This window comes from Ursus arctos, unplaced genomic scaffold, assembly GCF_023065955.2.
Source record: "Ursus arctos isolate Adak ecotype North America unplaced genomic scaffold, UrsArc2.0 scaffold_12, whole genome shotgun sequence".
Classification (NCBI taxonomy): Eukaryota; Metazoa; Chordata; class Mammalia; order Carnivora; family Ursidae; genus Ursus; species Ursus arctos.
Window position 1 is genome coordinate 31,069,414 of NW_026622786.1, and position 20,729 is coordinate 31,090,142.

The window sequence follows — 20,729 nt, forward strand, 5'->3', positions numbered from 1 at the left end:
TTAAGATCACTTTATAAAAAATTCTGATGTTACTCTTAAAAAATTTTTTTTAGCTATAGAGAAGTCTGAAACCACTTCTGAACACACTTGTCAGCTCTGTGGTGGTTGGTTTGATACTAAAATTGGATTATCGAATCATGTTAGAGGCCATCTGAAAAGACTTGGAAAGACCAAATGGGATGCTCACAAATCTCCAATCTGTGTTTTGAATGAGATGATGCAAAATGAAGAAAAATATGAAAAAATCTTGAAAGCATTGAACAGTCGTCGTATTATTCCCAGACCATTTGTAGCTCAAAAACTTGCATCAAGTGATGACTTTCTATCTCAAAATGTTATACCTCTTGAAGCATACCGTAATGGCCTAAAGACCGAAGCTTTATCAGTGTCTGCATCAGAAGAAGAAGGGCTGAGTTTCTTAAATGAATATGATGAAACAAAACCAGAACTGCCCAGTGGAAAAAAGAATCAGTCTCTTACACTGATAGAACTGCTTAAAAATAAAAGGATGGGAGAAGAACGAAATTCTCCTATTTCTCCTCAAAAAATTCATAATCAAACTGCAAGGAAGAGATTTGTTCAGAAATGTGTTCTTCCATTAAGTGAAGACAGTCCGTTGATGTATCAACCACAAAGGATGGATCTGACTATGCACTCAGGTAAGAGGATGTCTATGACTGTCGTATAAAATTTAAACACAATTTAATTATGCTTACCTGTATGGAATATTTGTAGAAAATAATTTCTTAGAATCTTTTTACTTAAGCTGCTTTTTTTGCAGAGCAGAGATTGGTTATACTGTCATTTCTATATAAATCATCAGTAGATGCTCATCAACACTGAATTCTCTGTGCCTCATTTCTTGGTCAGAATGTAAGGTGAGAAAAAAAACAAACAAAAAGCTGATCTGTAAAAATAAAATATGCTATGGCTGGGGGATGGTCCTATGGATGGGAGGTTGACATTGTTCAAAAGCGTAGCATTACTGAAATGGCGTACCTGTCCTATATTTGCCAGTGCTCCAAGGTGATGTTTTCAAGATACAGCTGTTGGTTTTCCTTCTGCTTAGGTCAAACGAATAAACAAACAAACAAAAAATAGACTCTTTAAACTGAATGGATTGGTGTCTGTTGTGTGTTGTGATTAACCCAAAGAAACTTCTCCCTCTCCAATTCCTCATTGTATTGTGGGATAGTTTGGTTTTGGAGAACTGTTGTGAGTATAAAACCTTTGTTTGGGGTTTTAGATTTTATAATGGTGGTCTAAAGGAACAGAACAGATGGTTTAGGTTAGTGCTTCTGCACCAATAGTTTTTCCTTTTCAAAAGAATAGTTTGTGTGTGCCAGCAAATGATATAGCACATAAAATAGCCAAACTATATTTGTTATTGCTAAGTCTGGCTTATACTTTTACACTAGAAATTTTAAGTGTCTTCATAGGTTTCTTTTGGTGGTTAAGAATGTTGAAGATGAACTTAGATGGTCTCATAATTTAGCTCCGAGTTGAATGTGTCTAAGGTAAAAGTAACTGGTCAGTGGATTAATAATGAATGAAATTACGGTAATGTTGATTTGTTTACTTTGGTCGACATTGGGAAAGCAGAGATATTTGTATGCAGTTTTGACTTAAGGAAAGATTACCTTGTGTTGTAAATGGTCTGAAAAACTATCTTGATGGGTTTCTGGTTAATAGGGTTCTTTTGTTTGTATTAAGAGAGTCTTTCAAAGTCAAATCTTCAACCTTTTTGAGAAGGATAAAATGTAATAAGAAAGGTGTGTTAGCTGTGTTGACTAAGGTATAGTACACTTGAGAGATGAAAAGTGTATTTGTGGCTGATTTTCATAGTTGAAGAGACCAACTGAAAGGAGTTGGGGGAGTGAGGATTGTCTTTTGGAAGTTAGGAGTTTCTTATTGTTCCATCGTGTTTTCTTTCCTGTGATGACGAAGATGTTAGCTTGTTGATCATTTATTTAGCACAAAGATTTTAGCAAAAAACTTCAAATAATTAACTTTCATTATTGATTGCGCATTCAGAGTAATGAACATAAAATGCCCTAAATAAAATGTTGTGTCTAACAGCTGCTCAATGGTGTGTTTTACCACCTTTCTCCCAGCCTTCATCAGAAAGCCTAATTTAGTATTGAGACTTTTACGGTTTTGTGGGTAAAACACTTTAATTACCACTTTGTCAACTAGACTTTTTAATTCTTTTTATTGGTAATGTTGTAAGCATTGAAACTTCTCAACTGAACTGTGCTCTTCAAACCACAGGATTGTATTTTAGGTTTAGGAAATGATCTGCGTAACACAGAAATCTGCAAGAAAGTGATAATAGGTGTTAAATCCAGAGGAGCTCAGAGGTTCAAGGCACTCGTCTTCCACATTTCCAAAGAGCATGGGTTGGCTCTAAATACTAACAACAAACTAATAATAGTTAACTTAATTCCCCCTCCTTATTTTAAGTTAAGCTAATTCAATGAACGTTTTTTAAACCATCCTTATTGTGGTACTTTTCTTCACGCTTTTAGCTAAGAAAATTTCACTTTTTGAAGTGAGAACTGGATTATAGTTTTCTTTTGAATGATAGGTATGCCTGTGAAGCTTAGAACATGTGTGCATTGCAATACGACGTTTACAAGTGCTGTTAGCCTGTCCAACCACTTACGCGCTTATGCACGAAAGAAGAGTGCTGGACTTTTGACTGGTACAGGTATGTTTGAACAGATAACACAGCAAGTCTGCTTGGTACAGTACACTTTTTTTCTCACCAGACTGGTGCTAGTTCAGATGATATTTATAGCTTTCTTTGGTAAGCACAGTTGAGACTGAATATACATTAAATTTCAGCAACTTGTAAACTGTTAGATATAATTTTAAGCAAGTTATTCTTTTTCATTTGGCTCTTACTGACTTGATTTGGGGGAAAAAAACCAATAGAGGTGTGGAACTTTTGAGTCTACATAATTCCCATTGATTTTTAAATTATACTATTTTTGATTCTTAAATTTATTTTTGTTAGTGGATTCCAGTAAGGCACCTCTCTTTGGTAAAAAAAGATTGTAGTTCTAGCTTAAGGAAGTGCTTTATTAGGAAAGGAAATTATTGTGAAATTTTAAATATGTAGCTTGATTAGAAAACTAAGCAAAACTAAGGAATTTTCATTAGTTTATATATTAGATCTTTAAAGGGACAAGCCTTAATAATGGCCCATGTTGACAACTGAATAGATTTTTCTTTTAATGCTCCTAAACTATGTTTAGGATTAATAAATACAGCCAAGCACATAAATGTTAGCATGCACATTTCTGTGTTATTTTTGGTTGGTTAGCCCAGCCTTGCAGATACCTCCTCATATTGCTAGCCTGTGAAAAATTTATTAGTTTACTCACATGTAATACTGCTTCTTACCCTACTAAATGCCTTGCTCTTTTCATTTGTAGCCTTTCAAGCTACCCTGCTTTAGCAAATCCCATTTCTCTCACGTCTTAAAGTATACCCTCTTTTCTAAATCTATCCACATAAATCCTTTTGCCTAAAATTCTCCTTCCAATCTTTTTATTTCTCTTGCTCTTTTAGATCACTGCCTTCTGCTTTCTTCTAGTTGTTGTTTTCCCAACTTTTTTGTTCTTCCTCATGTCTTCCTATGGCTTACATCCAATATGTTCTTGCTACCAAAGAAACACTTGTATTCATACTAATGTCTTTCTTTCTTCTGCTTCTTTGCTTTATCCTTTGACTTGATACACAAATGACCAGGGATGACCGTTGACTGTATTAAAAGAATAGAGTGAGTTTTACTTTACTGAATTAGTAACCTCTTACTGCGAGGTTTAGTTTTTATGTTGTTATTCCTACCTTCTTCAGGCTTGGAAGGTGATTGCTGACATTATAATCAGGGAGACAGTGAAAATAAAAGAATATAGAAACAAATTCATCATTGTTACCATAATCACTAACTTTTATTAAACACTGTGTCAGGCACTGTGCTGTGCATATCATTTAACTTCACAACCACTGTATAAGTTATAGGTACAGTAAATCTCTCAATTTCACAGGACACTGGGGCTTAGAGAACTTAATCAAGTTACCCAAACTTCTGTAGTTATTAATAGCAAAGTTGAAAAATAAGCCTGTCTTATCCTAGACCTATGTTTGTAATCACTATTGTCTGCCACATACAGAACACAAGCAATTGGAAATCCTAAAATGAAGTTCACTTTAAGTTGGGGAGCATTCTGGTGAAGACTGAATAAATAAGAGTCTTACAAAGAACAGGGACCCAAGAAAGAGGCCTGGATTAGATTTTAGAGGACTTTAAAAAATATTTCAGTCTGACATATCAGACAGATAATTGCAAATACTCAATGAGGCACATCTCTCCAGTACCGATTTTGTAGGCCATTAAAAAATGGTTTTGCTTCATCTGAAAATCTTTCAAAACATAGGATTAATTATTTAAAAATAACTGATCGTTAGTAACCCTCCACTGACCAAGGGTGCATTCTAATGAATACTTTATTATCTAAAAAATGTCATTATTAAAGAAAAAAGTAATATAGGATGAATGGGGATACATTTCTTACGGCATTAAAAAAAAAAGAGGGTATTACTTTTTAAATACCTTCGATACTAACCGAAATGTCAGAAGTGTTAGAAAATATAAGTTGTGTGTTTGGCAGTCCTAAGGCAAAGAGAAGGGAAATGAAAAGCTGAAGAAAGTCTAAGGTGGTGTTTTCCACAGCCCATACCCACTTTTAAGAAAAATAAAAAATTCATGCACCTTTTTCTTAGAAATTCTGAAACTTCTCCCCTGGTTTTTGAAACTTTTTGACCAGTAGAGCTACACAGAAGATGTCTTTGCTGCTTACTTATGCCAACTATAAAGGTTTTTTTTATCAGCTTTATTAATATTTTTCATTTTCCAAATGGAACATTTTGTATTATATTTATAAACTCCAGTTGCCTATTTTCTTCCCCCATATCAGTTTCAGTGGTGTAAGTCAGTGGTCCCAACCTGTAGTTTCTGGAGGGTTCCACTGGATTATTATAAGGGAGTCATCAATGTGTATGAGTAACAAGAATTATTTTTCAAGAATATATAGATGCTGTTTTGATGAAAGAAACAATCGTTTTTAAAACCTTATCTTAATTGAAGTAGATCACAAAACTGGAACAATATAAGGGGAAAATAGGTAGGACTAAAGCCTCCATAAGAATGTCTGGTACCCAATTCAAGTAGTCTTCATTAATGTGGATTTTATTTATGTGGCCTCCTCTTGAAGAAGAAGCTTAGGTATCCCTAGAGTAAATGCTAAAAGTCTGCATGGCTACCTAGGATAGAATAAACCCCCAAGCCTTCTCTTAGAAGACACCAGCTCCTGGCCTCTTCTGTGGGAATTAACAGTCTTTTGAGGGAGGTAAATATTCTAGCTAGCCTCAGTAGACCAAAAAGAATGCTTCTCTGCTTCCCTAAATAACTATTTACTTGATGACTCACATAATTCTAATGTGATAGTTCTCAGTCTTTTTTGGGTCTTTGACCTCTTTGAGAATTTTATGAAAGCTGTGGGCCCCATACCAGAAACATGCACTTATTCATCCACAGATAAAAAGTTTTCTATATATAGGTTTTATATCCCTTGAAGGTTATCATCTATAGACCCTTCTCCCTCTGTCAGGAAGCTGAGAAAGTGGAGATGACAAAATAAAAATGAAGTAGAAAGAACACAGAACTAGGAATCAGGAGCCCTAAGAAATCTTTTTTTTTTTTTTTTTTGGTAAGAGTTAGAAAATGCTTAAAATACCAGAATTTGTAACATCAAAACTAATTTATGTGGTCACAAATATAAATTAAAATCTAATATGCTTCATTATTTTAGTGAAAGGACATGATGAATAATGAAGTAGGAAAGCTTGGAATTAATAACTTGGAAGGGTAGCCATACTTGGGACAGAGTTAAATTGTCAAAAAAGAATAGACTTCATTTTGCCCAGAACTGACCCAATTTATAATCCATTGGGCAGGTTCAAATAATTGTTTAATAATTTCCATGTGCCTTCCGTTGTGGATAATAATTTATGAAGTGTTTTGTTTGTTTTTTTACCTTTTTTAAAAATGCATTTTTTTTCTAAAGAGACTAGTGCCAAAGGTTTACTTTATATCATATATCGTAAATTCAAGGCATACTTCTAAATAGGAATTTATTACAGTTAACATAGACCACACTATTGGTGGACTTCTTTTTCAGGTTTTGTTCTCTTTAGATTAACTGCTCACACAAATTTTTTCCTGATTAATTCTTTATACAATCTAATGAGAACATTATATAATTTTCATTAAAAATCAGAAATCTTATGTAGTTCATATTAAATGCTTTTGGACTTTTAATTTTACTATTGACTTTTTTATGTTTAATATTTAAATTATATGATACCCTTTTTATACTGGCAGTATTAAAAACACAGCATTACCAAGTTATTAATAGAGTGTACACACTGGGTAGCCCTGTTGTCCCAACCGAGTAATAGAAAAGTGCCTCTTTCATAAGTGTCCTGTATTGGACAATAAATTATATGGTCACCTTGGTTATTAAAGTTTCTAAAATATTTAAAATTATTTAAGGCAGAGTATATTCTATTAACTTAATCTGCAGTAAGGAACTGAAAAAGAAAAATATTCTGAGGTCAAAATAAGAGTGAATTCCAGCAGGTAAAGAAAAGGAAATAATTAAGGTCTGACTAGGTTGTTGTGAAAGGAAATATATCAGTCAGATGAATGCATGTTTGCACTATGCTTCCCTGCGGTACAGAGCCATGTTTTCTCTTGGAAAGAAGAAAGAGTAGCAGTGGTGTTCAGCATTTTTATTGGAGCTCCATTTTACATCTTGACCTGTATACAAACTCACATTAATACACAAACTCACTTTTGTTTGCTCATTACTCACCTGAATTGAATGTGATGTACTCTAATATTTCTATTTTATTCTTTTTCATTAAAAATAATGTTAGTCATAACCCAGTAAATCGATTTACTACCTACTAAGAAGTTAGTACCCACAGATTGAAAACACTCCCCTTAAGTGACTTTTTCTCTTAAGGACTAATACTGACCAGAATTAACAATAGTAATGTTTCAGAAATCATAGTACTTCCTCTCTGGCAGCAAGTAAATTTTCTTTACTCATTGTATTCAAATGTTTATCTGTAGATCATATTTTTTTAATAAAATGCTGGCCTCCAATATTTAAAATAAATTGGAGATTTCTAGTTACTTAAAATTAATGCAAGAAAAGCTTTTTTTTTTTTTTAAGAAGGGGTGGGGCAGAGGGAAAGGGAGAGAGAGAATCTGAAGCACACTCCACACGACAAGCGTAGAGCCCAACACAGGGATTGATCTCACAAACCTGAGATCATGACCAGAGCCAAAATCAAGAGTGGGAAGCTTAACTGACTCAGCCACCCAGGTGCCCCCAAAAACATTTTTATATGCAAATATATTTGGGGGAAGGGCTTCATTTCATTACCTTCAGAACACTTCCATGACAACATTTCTTAGAAGTAAAGCAGGATTATTGCTATTCTACACCAGCAGACTCACCACCATCATAATTAATAAATAACTTCCAATGAGATAAAGAGAACTTAAAAATTGGTATTAGAGAGTCTTTCAGTCAATACCACCAGTGCAATATATCTGCTTTCCTTTTTTAGGAAAGTCAGTGTTTTATTTTTCATACCATCTAATTTTAAATGGAATAGTAGATTGTGTGTTATTATTTAATAGGGTCTTTTGCCTGTTTTCAGCTTTAATGATATAATTGGCCATAGAGGCCTGCAACAACAAGCGCTAATGAATGCGTAACACAGTACCAGGTGCTGAGCGCGTGGATAAGCCACCAGAAAAGTAATTCTTACATTGTGGAAAGTGCTATAGGAGCACTTTTCTCCTGTGGTGGAAAGAAAGAGTAGTATTGTGAAAGCTTCTCAAGATGAATTAAATTATTTGTCTTTTCATGAGTGTCTCTGCAGTGTCTTTTAAAACACTATTATAATATTGCATCTTGAGGAAATTGTATGCTTTTATAGTGATTCATTCAGCCTGAAAGAGTACAAACAGAACATTTTTACCTTATTATTATGATTAAACTTTAAAGGAGCAAACTAGCTTTTAGTTAAAGCAGATACCTTGATAATTACTCTAGACTAGGCTATATGGAGGATGCATGAGAAGTATGAAATATGTCCCTGTCATCAAAGAACTTAGGAAAGCATTATTGGCAACACATATAATACTATCAAAATTAGAGAACTGTGCAAGATAGTATACGAGTAAATGGAGGTAAAGTATAAGTGTTGTAGGAGCTAAAGGTGTGTTTATTTTAGTCTAGGCCTTTTGAGGGGAGTTGGGAATTAAGTTGGGTTCTTTTTTCCTGTTGCTCTTACAATTTGTCTCATTATTAAATAGAGCCTCAAAAAGAAGGAAAAAGGAAAAGTAAGAGTAGTTCATGTTCCTGTGTTTCTTGTCATTATGTTAAAATAAGAGGGAAAAATAAAACTGGTAGTCAAAATTTTCATTGATTCAACAAAAGTTTTAGTTATTCTATCGTGTACCAGGACAGTGCTAGCTCTGAGGCCACAAAGACCCTGCACTTCCGCTGCATAAACATACTCATGATTCTGTGGGATAAGTACAAGTGTGTTAATATGGAAAAGTTTAAGCTAAACCCTAAACCTGAAGGATGAGTAGTTTTAGGAAGAAGAGATGAAGTAGAACATTCTAGGTAGAGAGAAGGACATAGTTTAGGCACAAAAGGATGAAATTTTGAGTTCAGGAGGTACTGGAAGATTGAATTGCAGGTATTTGGGAAGACAGTAATGCCAGAAAGGTGGGGTTGAGGCTTTGAATGCTTGCTTAAAAATTTAGGAAATCATGGAAGAATTTTTTAAAATAAGGGAATAATGTGGTCAAACTTGTATTTTAAAAAGCTATTCCTGATAAAATGAAAGATGTCTTTCTGTATTTTCTTGGCTATAACTTATCTCTGTAGTATTGTTCTTCATTAAAAGTGCATATCTGTATGTATTTATCTGCACAATAATGTATCATCATTCAGCATTAGCACAACAATAAATTGTTCAAATTGAATAAATTTTCCAGGTAATCGAAGACTAGTGTCACACCCGATTTTATCCTAACCATTTTGATGATAATGTTTCTAAGATGTTGTTCTTATTTCTGCCTTGTGAAATAAGAGTCACCCTTTAATCATTTGTTAATTAAGAGTCACCTTTATGGATACTAAGTGTTTTATTATGTCAGCAAGAAATGGGCTGTTTGCCCACAATATTAAAAATTGATTGGCTGATCTATTCAACAAGCAGTTTTTTTTTCAGTTCCTGCTTGGTTTATGCATTGTGCTAAGTACTACAGAGATAAATTGGATCTTATAGTAGAAGCATATAGTACATAACTGTAATACCAGACAAATTGTAAGTGCCATTGGAGAGGTACGCCTCTCCTCATGAAATACTGTGGAAGTTCAGAGGAAGAGGAAGGTGCTTCAGCTGGACCAGGACCCAGCAAGGCTTTTGGAAGTAACATTTGATTTGGACCCTGAAGATAGCTAATTGAAGTGGAAATAGGTATCTGGGGTAGGGAAGAAACATATCTGTAGGATGGAGCAACTTGGGACAGTGGGAAGTTTATTGAAAATACAAGGAAGTAGGAGGTAGAGGTGGACAGGTAAAGGATGTGGAATGCTAATCTATGATGATAGAATTAACTTCGTAGTGAGCAGCAAATGAAATTTTGTTTGTTTTTTTAAGAATTTGAGAAAAGTTAAAGGATTTGCTGGGGAGGTGGAGAAATTGTAGGTGAGGCATTTTAGGAGGACTGAACCAGGACAATAACAATATGAATATAAAGGAAAGATAATAGATGTACAGGTAATACTATGGAAGTAAAATAAGTAGAACTTGGCATATTAATTAGAGGTAGAAGAATAAGAGGACAGAGATAGAGATGACTCAGGTTTTAAATCTTGTTACCAGGAGGATGGTTATACCAGTCAATATAGTTAATGAATCTACTACCATGCTGGGGAGGTGGAGAAATTGTAGGTGAGGCATTTTAGGAGGACTGAACCAGGACAATAACAATATGAATGTAAAGGAAAGATAATAGATGTACAGGTAATACTATGGAAATAAAATAAGTAGAACTTGGCATATTAATTAGAGGTAGAAGAATAAGAGGACAGAGATAGAGATGACTCAGGTTTTAAATCTTGTTACCAGGAGGATGGTTATACCAGTCAATATAGTTAATGAATCTACTACCATGGTGTTCCTGAGCAAAGGGTAGGCTTCATTACTTATCCAGCAAGACATTGTCATCTAGTTATTCACTGTAACAAAGCAAATTTATTGGATCAGTAAATTTGTGTTGAGAGTGGAACCCCCGAAGAGTTTTGTACCATTGTAGCACAAAATACTTACGTTTTATGTTGCCTGTTTTTGATGTCATTAGTTGTAAAATTTAGGAGTTCTATTTGGTTGATAATCTTTTTTGACCAGCCACTTGTTTTTCATAAAAATCTTAACTAGTCTCCTACCATTCTTGTTGGTTCTGTTACTAATTTTCTGAGTTTTGCTTTTTATATCTTGTTTGATCTTTTTAACAATTGTATTAACCTAGATTTTTTATGTTTGGACTTTGTAACATGTCTAAAATCTTTATATCCTTTGTTGTAATGTTTTGTGTTTGCTGTGATTTCTATTCTAACATGAATTTTTTAATGCTGTTTATAATCTGTATTAAGATATAGTTAGACCTTCCAAGTAACAAAGCATGTTCTGGCCAGAGCTAACTTGTGAGTAATCTGCATTAAATGACTTTATGGAAATAATAAAACAATACACAGACTTTCTCTTTTAGAGGTTAGGGTGAGAGTATGACTTGATGGAGACTGTTGGTCCCTCATGTATCTAAGAAGTGGAAAAATAGTATTCACTGTTTCTTTGTTGTTTCTGGAATTTGAGGAATAAGGTTAATTTTTGCTGTGCAGTGTTTAGAACATATATTTAATTGTGGCCTTAGCTTGTAGTTAACTCAGAGCAGAAGGTACGTGGTCAACACCATTTTGATTATAGTTTGGATTTTGGCTGGAATGTGTAAGCACTTCAAAATTATTAAAAAAAAATCAGATCAATGGGGATTTGTGCATTTGTGACCTTTAGATATACCATTATAATTATTGTGCGCCCTATGTAACTTCAACATGACTATATTAAAGATAATTTATGGCAATATTAAAGTAAGGTGGTTTCCTTACCTAAGCAGTTTTATAATCAGGAACATTTAATTACTCCTACTAAATATGAAATGATATTTTGAAAATACTGAGGTTTTTTAGGGGTCAGGGAGTGATTGTATGCAAATAATTATAAACAAAAGTGTTTTGTAGCAGACTAGTTATGTATTTTAATGTTTATTCCAGTTTTCGGTGTGTCTTAGTTTTGGAAAAGTGGTTGATATTGGTAAGTGCATATTTTGCTTTAGTAAAACAGCATGCAGGGCCAACCCATCTTAAGAAATTTTAAATGTTTTTTTCCTAGCCTGTTACCACAGAGAAATAATACATTTGCTATCCTTATTAACTCTTAACTAATCAGTAAACAATTTGTAGCCAGGGTATTGTTAGCTTTTAGCTTTTTTTTTTTTTTTTTTTTTTTTTTTAAGATTTTATTTATTTGACAGAGATAGAGACAGCCAGCGAGAGAGGGAACACAAGCAGGGGGAGTGGGAGAGGAAGAAGCAGGCTCACAGCGGAGGAGCCTGATGTGGGGCTCGATCCCGTAACGCCGGGATCACGCCCTGAGCTGAAGGCAGGCGCTTAACCGCTGTGCCACCCAGGCGCGCCAGCTTTTAGCTTTTGACAAGCTGGAAAAACTGGTCTGCTTCTAATTTCTTTGTTTATAAAAATCTGTGATAAAGTATACTTTCGTTTAGCTTTTCTCTTCACATCTTAGGGGAATATTGCTCAGAATATTCTTTTACAAATATCCCCTCTACTTTGAAAAAGCAGAAACTTCTACAAATTGAATGTACCTTTTTTTTCTCCCAATTAGACCTAAGTTTAAATAAAGGCTTGGACTCATTCTCTGAACCAAGGATAGAAGGCTATTCCTACCCTTAATATAATCCTTAACTTCTAGGGCAAACTCAAGCTACCTGCCTCTTCTAGACTAATACTTTAAGCAGGAAACCTCATACTTAAAGCAAAGGAGATCTGCTTTTCAAGTATTTTGCATTCCATCCTCTTCTAGGTAAAGTGTTAAATCATGCAGGATCTAATTAACTTTGCCATGATTGCTCTGTGATTCTGGGTTCGTTATTACTTTTAGTCACTGAGAATGAAAACTCTAAAAATTGATGAAAGTAACTTAGGATACTGAAAAAATATCTAATTTTGGAATGAAAATATCAAGAGAAAATAATGGTGAAAATATACTTCTGAGGTTGCTAATTGTGTATCTATATGCTTAATTCTGATTGGAAGGGGAACATTGCTTTTCATGACAATAAACCCCTTAAACTGCTTTATGTGTATCTTGGGAATAATGACTGGTTTGATTATGGCAGTATACCTAGACACAAAAAATTGGTATTGGGAGTAGGGAAGTCCTTTCCATTTTAATGGGCTATAGAGAGTGGGATTTAACGATTTTTCTCTTAATAGCTATTTTTTTTTTTATGAGCCAAGAGATTAAGAGGTAGAGCTGAGGGCTGCCTTTCTCATTTAGAGTGGTAGGTACTCAGGACCCAGAACTGGCTACATAATTTGCAGGATCCAGTGCAAAATGAAGATGTAACGTCTTGTGTTAAAAAACTATTAAGAATTTCAAGACTGCGTACGACAACAGTGTTGAACCAAGTATGGGATCCTATGTGACTGCACAAGTCATATACCCATGAAGTCTGTCTCGTAGGCACTTTATGCAAAGAGAAGAGTGTACACTGAAGAAATAAGAATTTGGCTTCCTCTATCCCCCATCCCTATTTTATACAAGGTAACATGTTTCTCCTCCCATTCCTACCCCCCCCCCCCCAAAAGCGATGTTCCCTTTTTAGTTGGGGCTAAGGGAAAGAAAATGCTCTTTGCACAGTCTTTTATGTGATTGGGACTTACGAACTTTGAAGGATTAATGACAGCAACTAGAATTGAGTTTATCATCTTACATTTGTGTACCCCTTGGGACATATGCATTCTCCTCCCACCTCTCCACTGCCACTACTTACCTCCACCACCAGTGTGTTAATGGTGGTGGAATGATGACTTAACCTGTTTCCATCTTTTTTTATTCCTACTGTCTTCCTGAATGAGTTCATAGCTGCTATTGCTGCCTACCCATCTTCCACAGGCTAACTAGGTGGAGAAGAAATTTTCTTCCCTCTAGTAGAGCTATACCATACTTCTTATTTTGGATGTGTATAATTTGGCCATTGTATTAAGTTTCACTTTACTCCAGAGATGCCAAAAACCAGTTAGGAACAAAACAGATGAAATGGAACTTTCGGTTAAATGGGTGGGGGAGAATGATTGCAAATAAAAATATTTTGAAGGTGAATGTTAATTTAGTTATGATGTGCTTCTTTACCACACTGAAGGTTCAGGTGTTTCTAAAAAGTAAACACTCATTTTTGGAGGTCATTTGTGTAGTGAACTAAAAAGAAAATGACATTCATTGAAACAGTTATATGTAATGGGCAGAAAGGTGGAAAGGTCAAAAGGACTTATTTAATAATGTTGGAGCCCAAAGTAAATTCTTTTTCTTCTAGGTGTAAAACTAAATAAGGCTCAGAAAGCAAACTCGAATTTGTATCTCTTGTGTTACCCATTGATTTGCTTTTAACTGATCTGGTTTAGTGCTTTAGATGCATTTGTTGTTGTTGCTATTGTTGTTGCTGCTGTTGTTGTATTTTGTAGCATAGCAGTATGGTGTTCTTTTTGAGGGTTCATAAGTCTACTGTATTTCTCTTTCATTGCTATTTGATCAAACAGCTGTTTTACTGAAAGGAAAGGTATATTCTAAACCTTACAGCGTTATTTATTCTCCTTATAAGTAAAATACTCCCGGTAGCAAATTAGATCCTTTATAAATCAGATAACTGCAAAGATGTTTTTAACAGTCTTCTGGTTAAAATTGATCACTTAGACATTTTCTGCCCCTCTGAATAGGTACCTTAGGAAGGTTTGAATGACTGAGTTTGTTCCTTTCTAAAATGTAGTTACACTCAAGGAGAAGAAAATTAAGATTCTAAAAACCAGTCTAATATATAGTGTAAATTTTAAGTATAGAAACAGTGTTAGATTACAATGCTTTGGAAGAGATAAAAAGTGTGTGTGTTTTTATTTTTTGACACTAACAAATAAGTGCAAATAAAATCCTGTAACAAAGAAAGGCTTTGTATAAAGTTATGTATTTGGCAGATTATTAATGTAAACAACTTTTGTTAAACCTTTGGCTATTTATCGCAAATATTGATAAGCCCCATTATACTAAAACTGAATGTGTTAGTGATCTGCTTTTAATGTTCTAGTGACTTCCTGGTACAGTCCAGAATAAAACTGCTTTTCCCTTTAGATATAATAAAAACTGTTGAATGAGAAGATTTGTGTAATAGATACATTTGTACATCATCTTTTTCATTTAGCGGAACATTTTGTGTAAATCATCTTTTTCATGTAGAGAATACCATATGGATGTCCCCTTTGTGTGTGTATTAATAATATATTAAATACTCATTTTTTTGCAGATTTTTCTAAAATGTTTGGGCAATAATGAAGGGGTGAAGTTTGGTTGTTGGTATTAGAAAAATACTATTCCTGTAAAATGTATTCATGTTTTACCATCTAAAATAAATAAGTGACATTTCAGGGGATAAGAAATTTAAAAGTGATCATGGAGATATTAAGACACAAAGGTATTTAGGTATAATTACCAGAGATCCCAAGCTTTTAATATCCTTACTTTATGGACACATTTCCAAGGATGCCCAATGCATGTGGTTCTATAAATTTACTTAGAATCCTGGGTAATAGAGATTCTCGATCATACGCTGGGAAAGTTGTCCTACTTTCCAAAGTCATGATACCTTCAAATATTAATTACTACAAAAGTTTATGGCATTGTCATTTAAAATTTAAATCTGATCATTCATAAAACAGCTTAGACCTCAGTTTCTTGAGTCCATACAACATCAAAAGTCAGAAAAAATCTTTTTCCTGTATTAAAATAGAAAACATTTCTATATCTCAAAGTAAACATGTCCAGTTCCATTTTTAAGAATTACGGCATCCAAATACAACGGATAAAAACATTCTATTGCATACATGCCCATCACCCTCTGCCCGTCTCTCTCAATTTGCTTTACACACTTAACATTAGCATTCTGTGAACAAATTTTTAAAGAACTGTTATAATGCATTCTGTTTGTATCCTACAGTAATTTATTTACATTTAAAAAGGAATTTGAATACAGTGTGGCAATTTTGACAACCAGCAAGTTCATCAAAGTAAGATTCTCCCTATAATCTCATAATGAACCAAATGCTTACTCTGTTCCACATAACAAAGACAGGGATTGTGTGTGGTTTTACCTTTTATATAGGGAAAGAATAGCTGACATCTAGTAGCACTTAGCCCTTTGAGTTCCCTAAACTTTACTTCTAGTGTATGAATTGCTTTATGCTTTAAAATCCACTTAAATTCAGATGCTCATCAGTGCAACTAGGAAAAAGAAGGTGCTAATTAGAAAGCACTTGATACCTCACTCTTCCTACTGGTTGTGAAGAACTTAGTTTCTACATTTAAGCTAGACTGATCAATGAAGAATTTCAGTGTGACTGTTAGCAACATACTCATTTGAACAAATGACGCACAGGTGTTCTACAGGAATGCTACCTGTATTGCATAGTGATAGAACAAATTTCCATTCATATGCTGTCTAAATGTCAAAGGTTTTATAAATTATTGGGTTTTCCTTTGTGTTTTACACCAGAAGTTTTTGAGTTTCTACTGTGTGCCAGGCTCTTGACTGAGATAACTAATAATTTATAAGATTTTTCTATTCCAGATTTTGGTGGTTTAGCTTTGAATTAGCCATTCTTAACTTGATTTTCTGCAGTTCTTTACTTATTAGATTCTTCTTCTGAACATAAGCAAAGGAATACTCTGGGCCCAAGCAGGATTTTACTTTTAAAGAGGCAGGTGACTAGAAGCAGAAACCAGTGGCTTGAATGAGATTTATCTAGGCTTCTCATGGTTTTTAATTTTCTATATGACATTTCTGTTAGCATTGCCACTTGACTACTGTAAGGAGCTGTGTGTACTGATTTTGTAATAGCATCTATTCTTTTTGGAATCTGGACTTTGAACAACTCATTTCAAAGAATCCTTGAATACCAGTTCCTATTCTCTCTTACCTAGATTTTTCCAGGGGATTTCACATGACAAGTTAACAGAAGAAAAGCCATTTGTGTAACTCTTCTGTTACATTTGTTTCCCTCCCCCTTGGATCCCTAGAGATAAACTCTTACCTTCTCTTCCTGCTAATTGACCAGCAGCACCCTGGAATATTGTCATCCCTTTGTCCGAAGGAATGGTGTAGTTGTATTCAAAGACCAAAAAAAAATGTTATGTCCTGTCATTCCTACCTATAAAAAAATACCTTTTTTCCCTCTATTAAATTAGATTTTTTAGAATAAGTGATTGAAGAAGTCAAGAAATTGAAAATTGTCAAGAACAGCACTAAAATTGTGATCCACTTTTAATATAAAAATCTCTTTTCCCTCTTTAATCACATTTTAAAAATAAGTTGTAGGAGAAAATGTAAAAATTTTTTTAAAAAATGTAAAGAATAGCATTACGTTTCCGGTCCATTGTAAACTTATTTGAGATAATCTGGATTTACATTTATTTCTTAGTAAAATAAAACATTATTATACATGCAATACAGGTTGAGTTAAAAAATGAGAGTTGAGCTTTTTTTGCCCTTCCAAATGTAGGGCCAGCATATAATTTTAAGAGCTATTTATTATGTATTTGCTATAAAATTGATTTCTCATTGACTTTTTATTATGTTGTTGATGATTCTTTACTAAGTTTTCAAAGCATGTGAGACCTACTTAATGGAATAGTAATCAGATGGAAACTTAATTTAATGATCTTAAATAAAAGGTTATAATTTCCTGGAAATAAGGAAGATTAACTAGATATGAAAATAATGTACCTGTGATTGTAAGAGGAAAGATTACCATTGTAATAATTGGCCGCTTTAGTAATTTCAAGTTTAGTTACATTCTCTCAGTTCTAGTTTGGTATATGATAAAGCATTATTTGAAAAGTAGTACAGGAAGAATGTATACAGATAATATTACTGTTGTTAAAGACCCAGCTGCAAGTTAGTGCATGCATGTAGTCAGGGACTACAAATGAATGTAGACTTATTCTAACTTGGTTTAGATGGTCTGACCTCTCTAGAAGTATGTATTTATATTTCAGAATATATATAAAATGTTAAGTCTTTCTCATCCCTTTTTTAGCCTTAGATTGTAAGCAAAAGAAATCAAGGTCAAGATCTGGAAGCAAGAAGAAAATGCTAACATTACCTCATGGTGCTGACGAGGTTTACATTCTCCGATGCAGGTATATGCTTATTTTGCCATATTTGCTCAGTTTCTTCAGATTTTGTTTTGAGACATATTAGGGATTTTTAATTTGTGGCAGAAGGTTCATTCTCATCTATCAAGTTATAAATGAACTTTTGGAGATAGGCTTAAAATCTTACTTAGCTCATAATACACTATTTCACAACTGATGAATAAATATTTTATATTATCTCAGAACTTCAATGATACTGTGATTTATGAAAGTAGCTTTTTTTGTTGTGGTGTTTTATTTATTTGCTTTGTTTGGTTTACTTTGATTTGGTTTGAATTGTTTTTTTATTTGTCTTAAGTTTCTGCTTCTTAGGAATACATTTCTTTCCACTCATACTTATGAATATAGCTAAACAGACTTATTCCCACCTCCTTCTGTACTCATCCCCATGCAGTTTAAGGAATTCTGAATTGGGGAAGGGTCTTTCAAAAAGAATGGTACATTTTAGAATTATAGTTTTGTTTTTAAATGTTATTGAGATTAATTAAATTTAATTTAAATGTTATTGAGGTTAATTAATTAATTTTAATTTAATAATGTTTCCACCTCTACAAATACTACTACAGGTAATATAGCTGTTGAGCATATGAATTGACAGTTTTATATTGTATTAAATCATTTTGACTTTATATGTATTTAAAAACTGTTGTCAAGTACTCCAGTATAGGATAGTATCTCCAAGATATAATAAAGTCTGCTTCTTATGTTTATGGATTTTATGTGAATTGGTTTTAAATAAAGGGAATTGGTCATGTTAAGAGAACTGTTATCAACTTCTTCTATAGGTTTTGTGGCCTAGTCTTTCGTGGACCGTTGTCTGTTCAGGAAGACTGGATTAAGCACTTACAACGACACATTGTAAACGCTAATCTTCCACGGACTGGAGCTGGCATGGTGGAAGTCACGTCACTACTTAAAAAGCCTGCCTCCATTACAGAAACTTCATTTTCTCTACTAATGGCAGAAGCAGCTTCATAGAACAAGGAAACCTTTTAAATAGCAGATTTAAATTGGATGTAAATTTGAAATTCTTTGTCTTTTTTTTTTAAAGCCACGTTAAATTATCCGTTTATAAATACTAAAGCAGGAAAATGGGGAAAAATGAATTACAGTGACATCAGAGCAAACTGAGTACTTCAAACAGTAAGTAGTCTATATATTTTATATAGGATGGAAGATGTGTTTTTAAGATTTACTAAGTTTTGTCAGTTAACTGTGTTCACTCAATGAAAGATCAGTACATGTAAGCAGTCATTAATTAACTGTTGCACATGGATAACTTAAAGACAGACCTATTGGAAAATTACATTTTCTGCAGTGTTACCGGAATCAAGGTTCTGTTTATTCCCCACAAGACTTGCATTGAAGAATAAGATATTATATTTTGTTTGTATGTATTTAGTGTTTTGTATAATACCAGGAACCGCTAAACTAAATTTACTCAACTTAGGGCATTAAATATCATGTACTTCATAGTTTGAGACTGTTCACTCAAATAGGGCAGAGTACTATTCTATCTAGATGTGTAAGTGTTTTTTTAAAATCACATGGAACGGTTTTTTTTATACTAAAAAGTGGAGGGAGATTTGTTTAAACAAGTATTTCTAAAAGAAATATGTACATAGTCCTGGAAATTATTTGTGGTAAGGAAATATTCTTTACTCCAGTTGCATTTCTCAGACAATAAAGTGGTGCATCCATGCTACCTCCTACTTTGTCAACAAAGATGCTATTTACCCTTGACATTTTTGTATCATAATAGATTTAAAAAATCTAATGATCTTTATTGCAAGACATCCTTTTGTTAACAGATTTGTTTCTTTTTAATGTTTTACCTAAATTTTGACATGCTTACAGGACAGGTTTGCCTCTTACTTTATTTAACATTGTAGAAATGTAATTAATAAACAACGCTCACTACACAACTTAGAATAGGCTTTCTCATTTATATTCCAAATTTGATCAGTTAGCAAAACTTAATACACCAATTGAAATATTTCTACATATGATGAGAATGTTTACAATTTAAATTTTAGAACTTGTTTTGGATGTGATTATATGTACGAAAATCGTGTAACACTATGCTCATGCTAGGAACCGACATAACGGAATTACTGAAATAAATGTGCTGTGAGGAATGGAAAATATGGTGCAGATGTCTTGGTCATGATAAATTGTGATTCTTTTAAACTCTTTCCAAAAACAAATTATTTCTTTTAACTTGCAATCAGATTCCTTTACAAATAACAGTTTTTGTATGCAAGCACCATTTCATTTTATTTCATGTAGTATGGCTAATACTATAGTTGAAACAAGGATATGCATTGATAACTTTCTTCGTATGTAAATAAAGTTAAAAACAGTTAAAATAAGGAGTATTTTGGTAGAGTATATACATACCTCACTGCCAGTGAAATTGCTTTCCTATGGTATATCTCCTTACCAGAAAAATCTCTAAATAAAAAAAGACTTAAAGAAAATTATAATGTCTATATTGTGAAGCATTTCTTATTTTTATCACTGGTGGAAATAGTCCACTTGAGGTTGTGTTTTATTTTATTTAAATTGTTTATACTTAGCAGGTTACTCTATTCATATACCTTCTATATGAAATTAGGAAGCTGAATTAGATGGATCATTCTCAACCAAGGGTCTCCTGATCTCTGGGATACTAGATAAGGGAAAAGTACTTCTACGTTATTTTTGTTTTTTGAAATGCCTAATATAAACTATTTTCTGTAAAGATGAGACTAAAATTTCAAATTTCTTTACTTCCGACTGAAATTATACCAAGTCTGTATATACTAGCTGTCTCTTACTGAGCATGTTTCATTGATAGTTATAAGTGATAATTTATATTTTTTAAATTGGAAGACTTACTTACATACCAAGTAGAGGTCAGGAATTTTTTAAAAATTACAGTTTTGGGGAGGAAAGACTGGCAGTCACTACAGCCCCTTTCAGCTCTATTTTTTATAATGCTGTGATTTTATTAAGCAAACTAT

At 33.4% G+C, this 20,729-nt stretch overlaps 1 protein-coding gene across 16 annotated transcripts in view; it reads left to right on the forward strand.

Moving 5' to 3' along the window:
• ZNF644 (zinc finger protein 644) overlaps positions 1-20,729 on the forward strand; it is a 139,797-nt gene that overhangs the window by 81,702 nt on the left and 37,366 nt on the right. For 10 of the 16 annotated variants that reach the window (XM_026497630.4, XM_048220193.2, XM_057310481.1 and 7 more), the window contains 4 exons: positions 54-659; positions 2,588-2,710; positions 17,607-17,709; positions 18,510-20,204. In XM_026497630.4, the coding sequence (XP_026353415.1) occupies positions 54-659; positions 2,588-2,710; positions 17,607-17,709; positions 18,510-18,702 (1,025 nt within the window). In that variant the 3' untranslated portion in view covers positions 18,703-20,204. The other 6 variants (XM_048220197.2, XM_048220198.2, XM_057310482.1 and 3 more) reach the window with 4 other exon arrangements.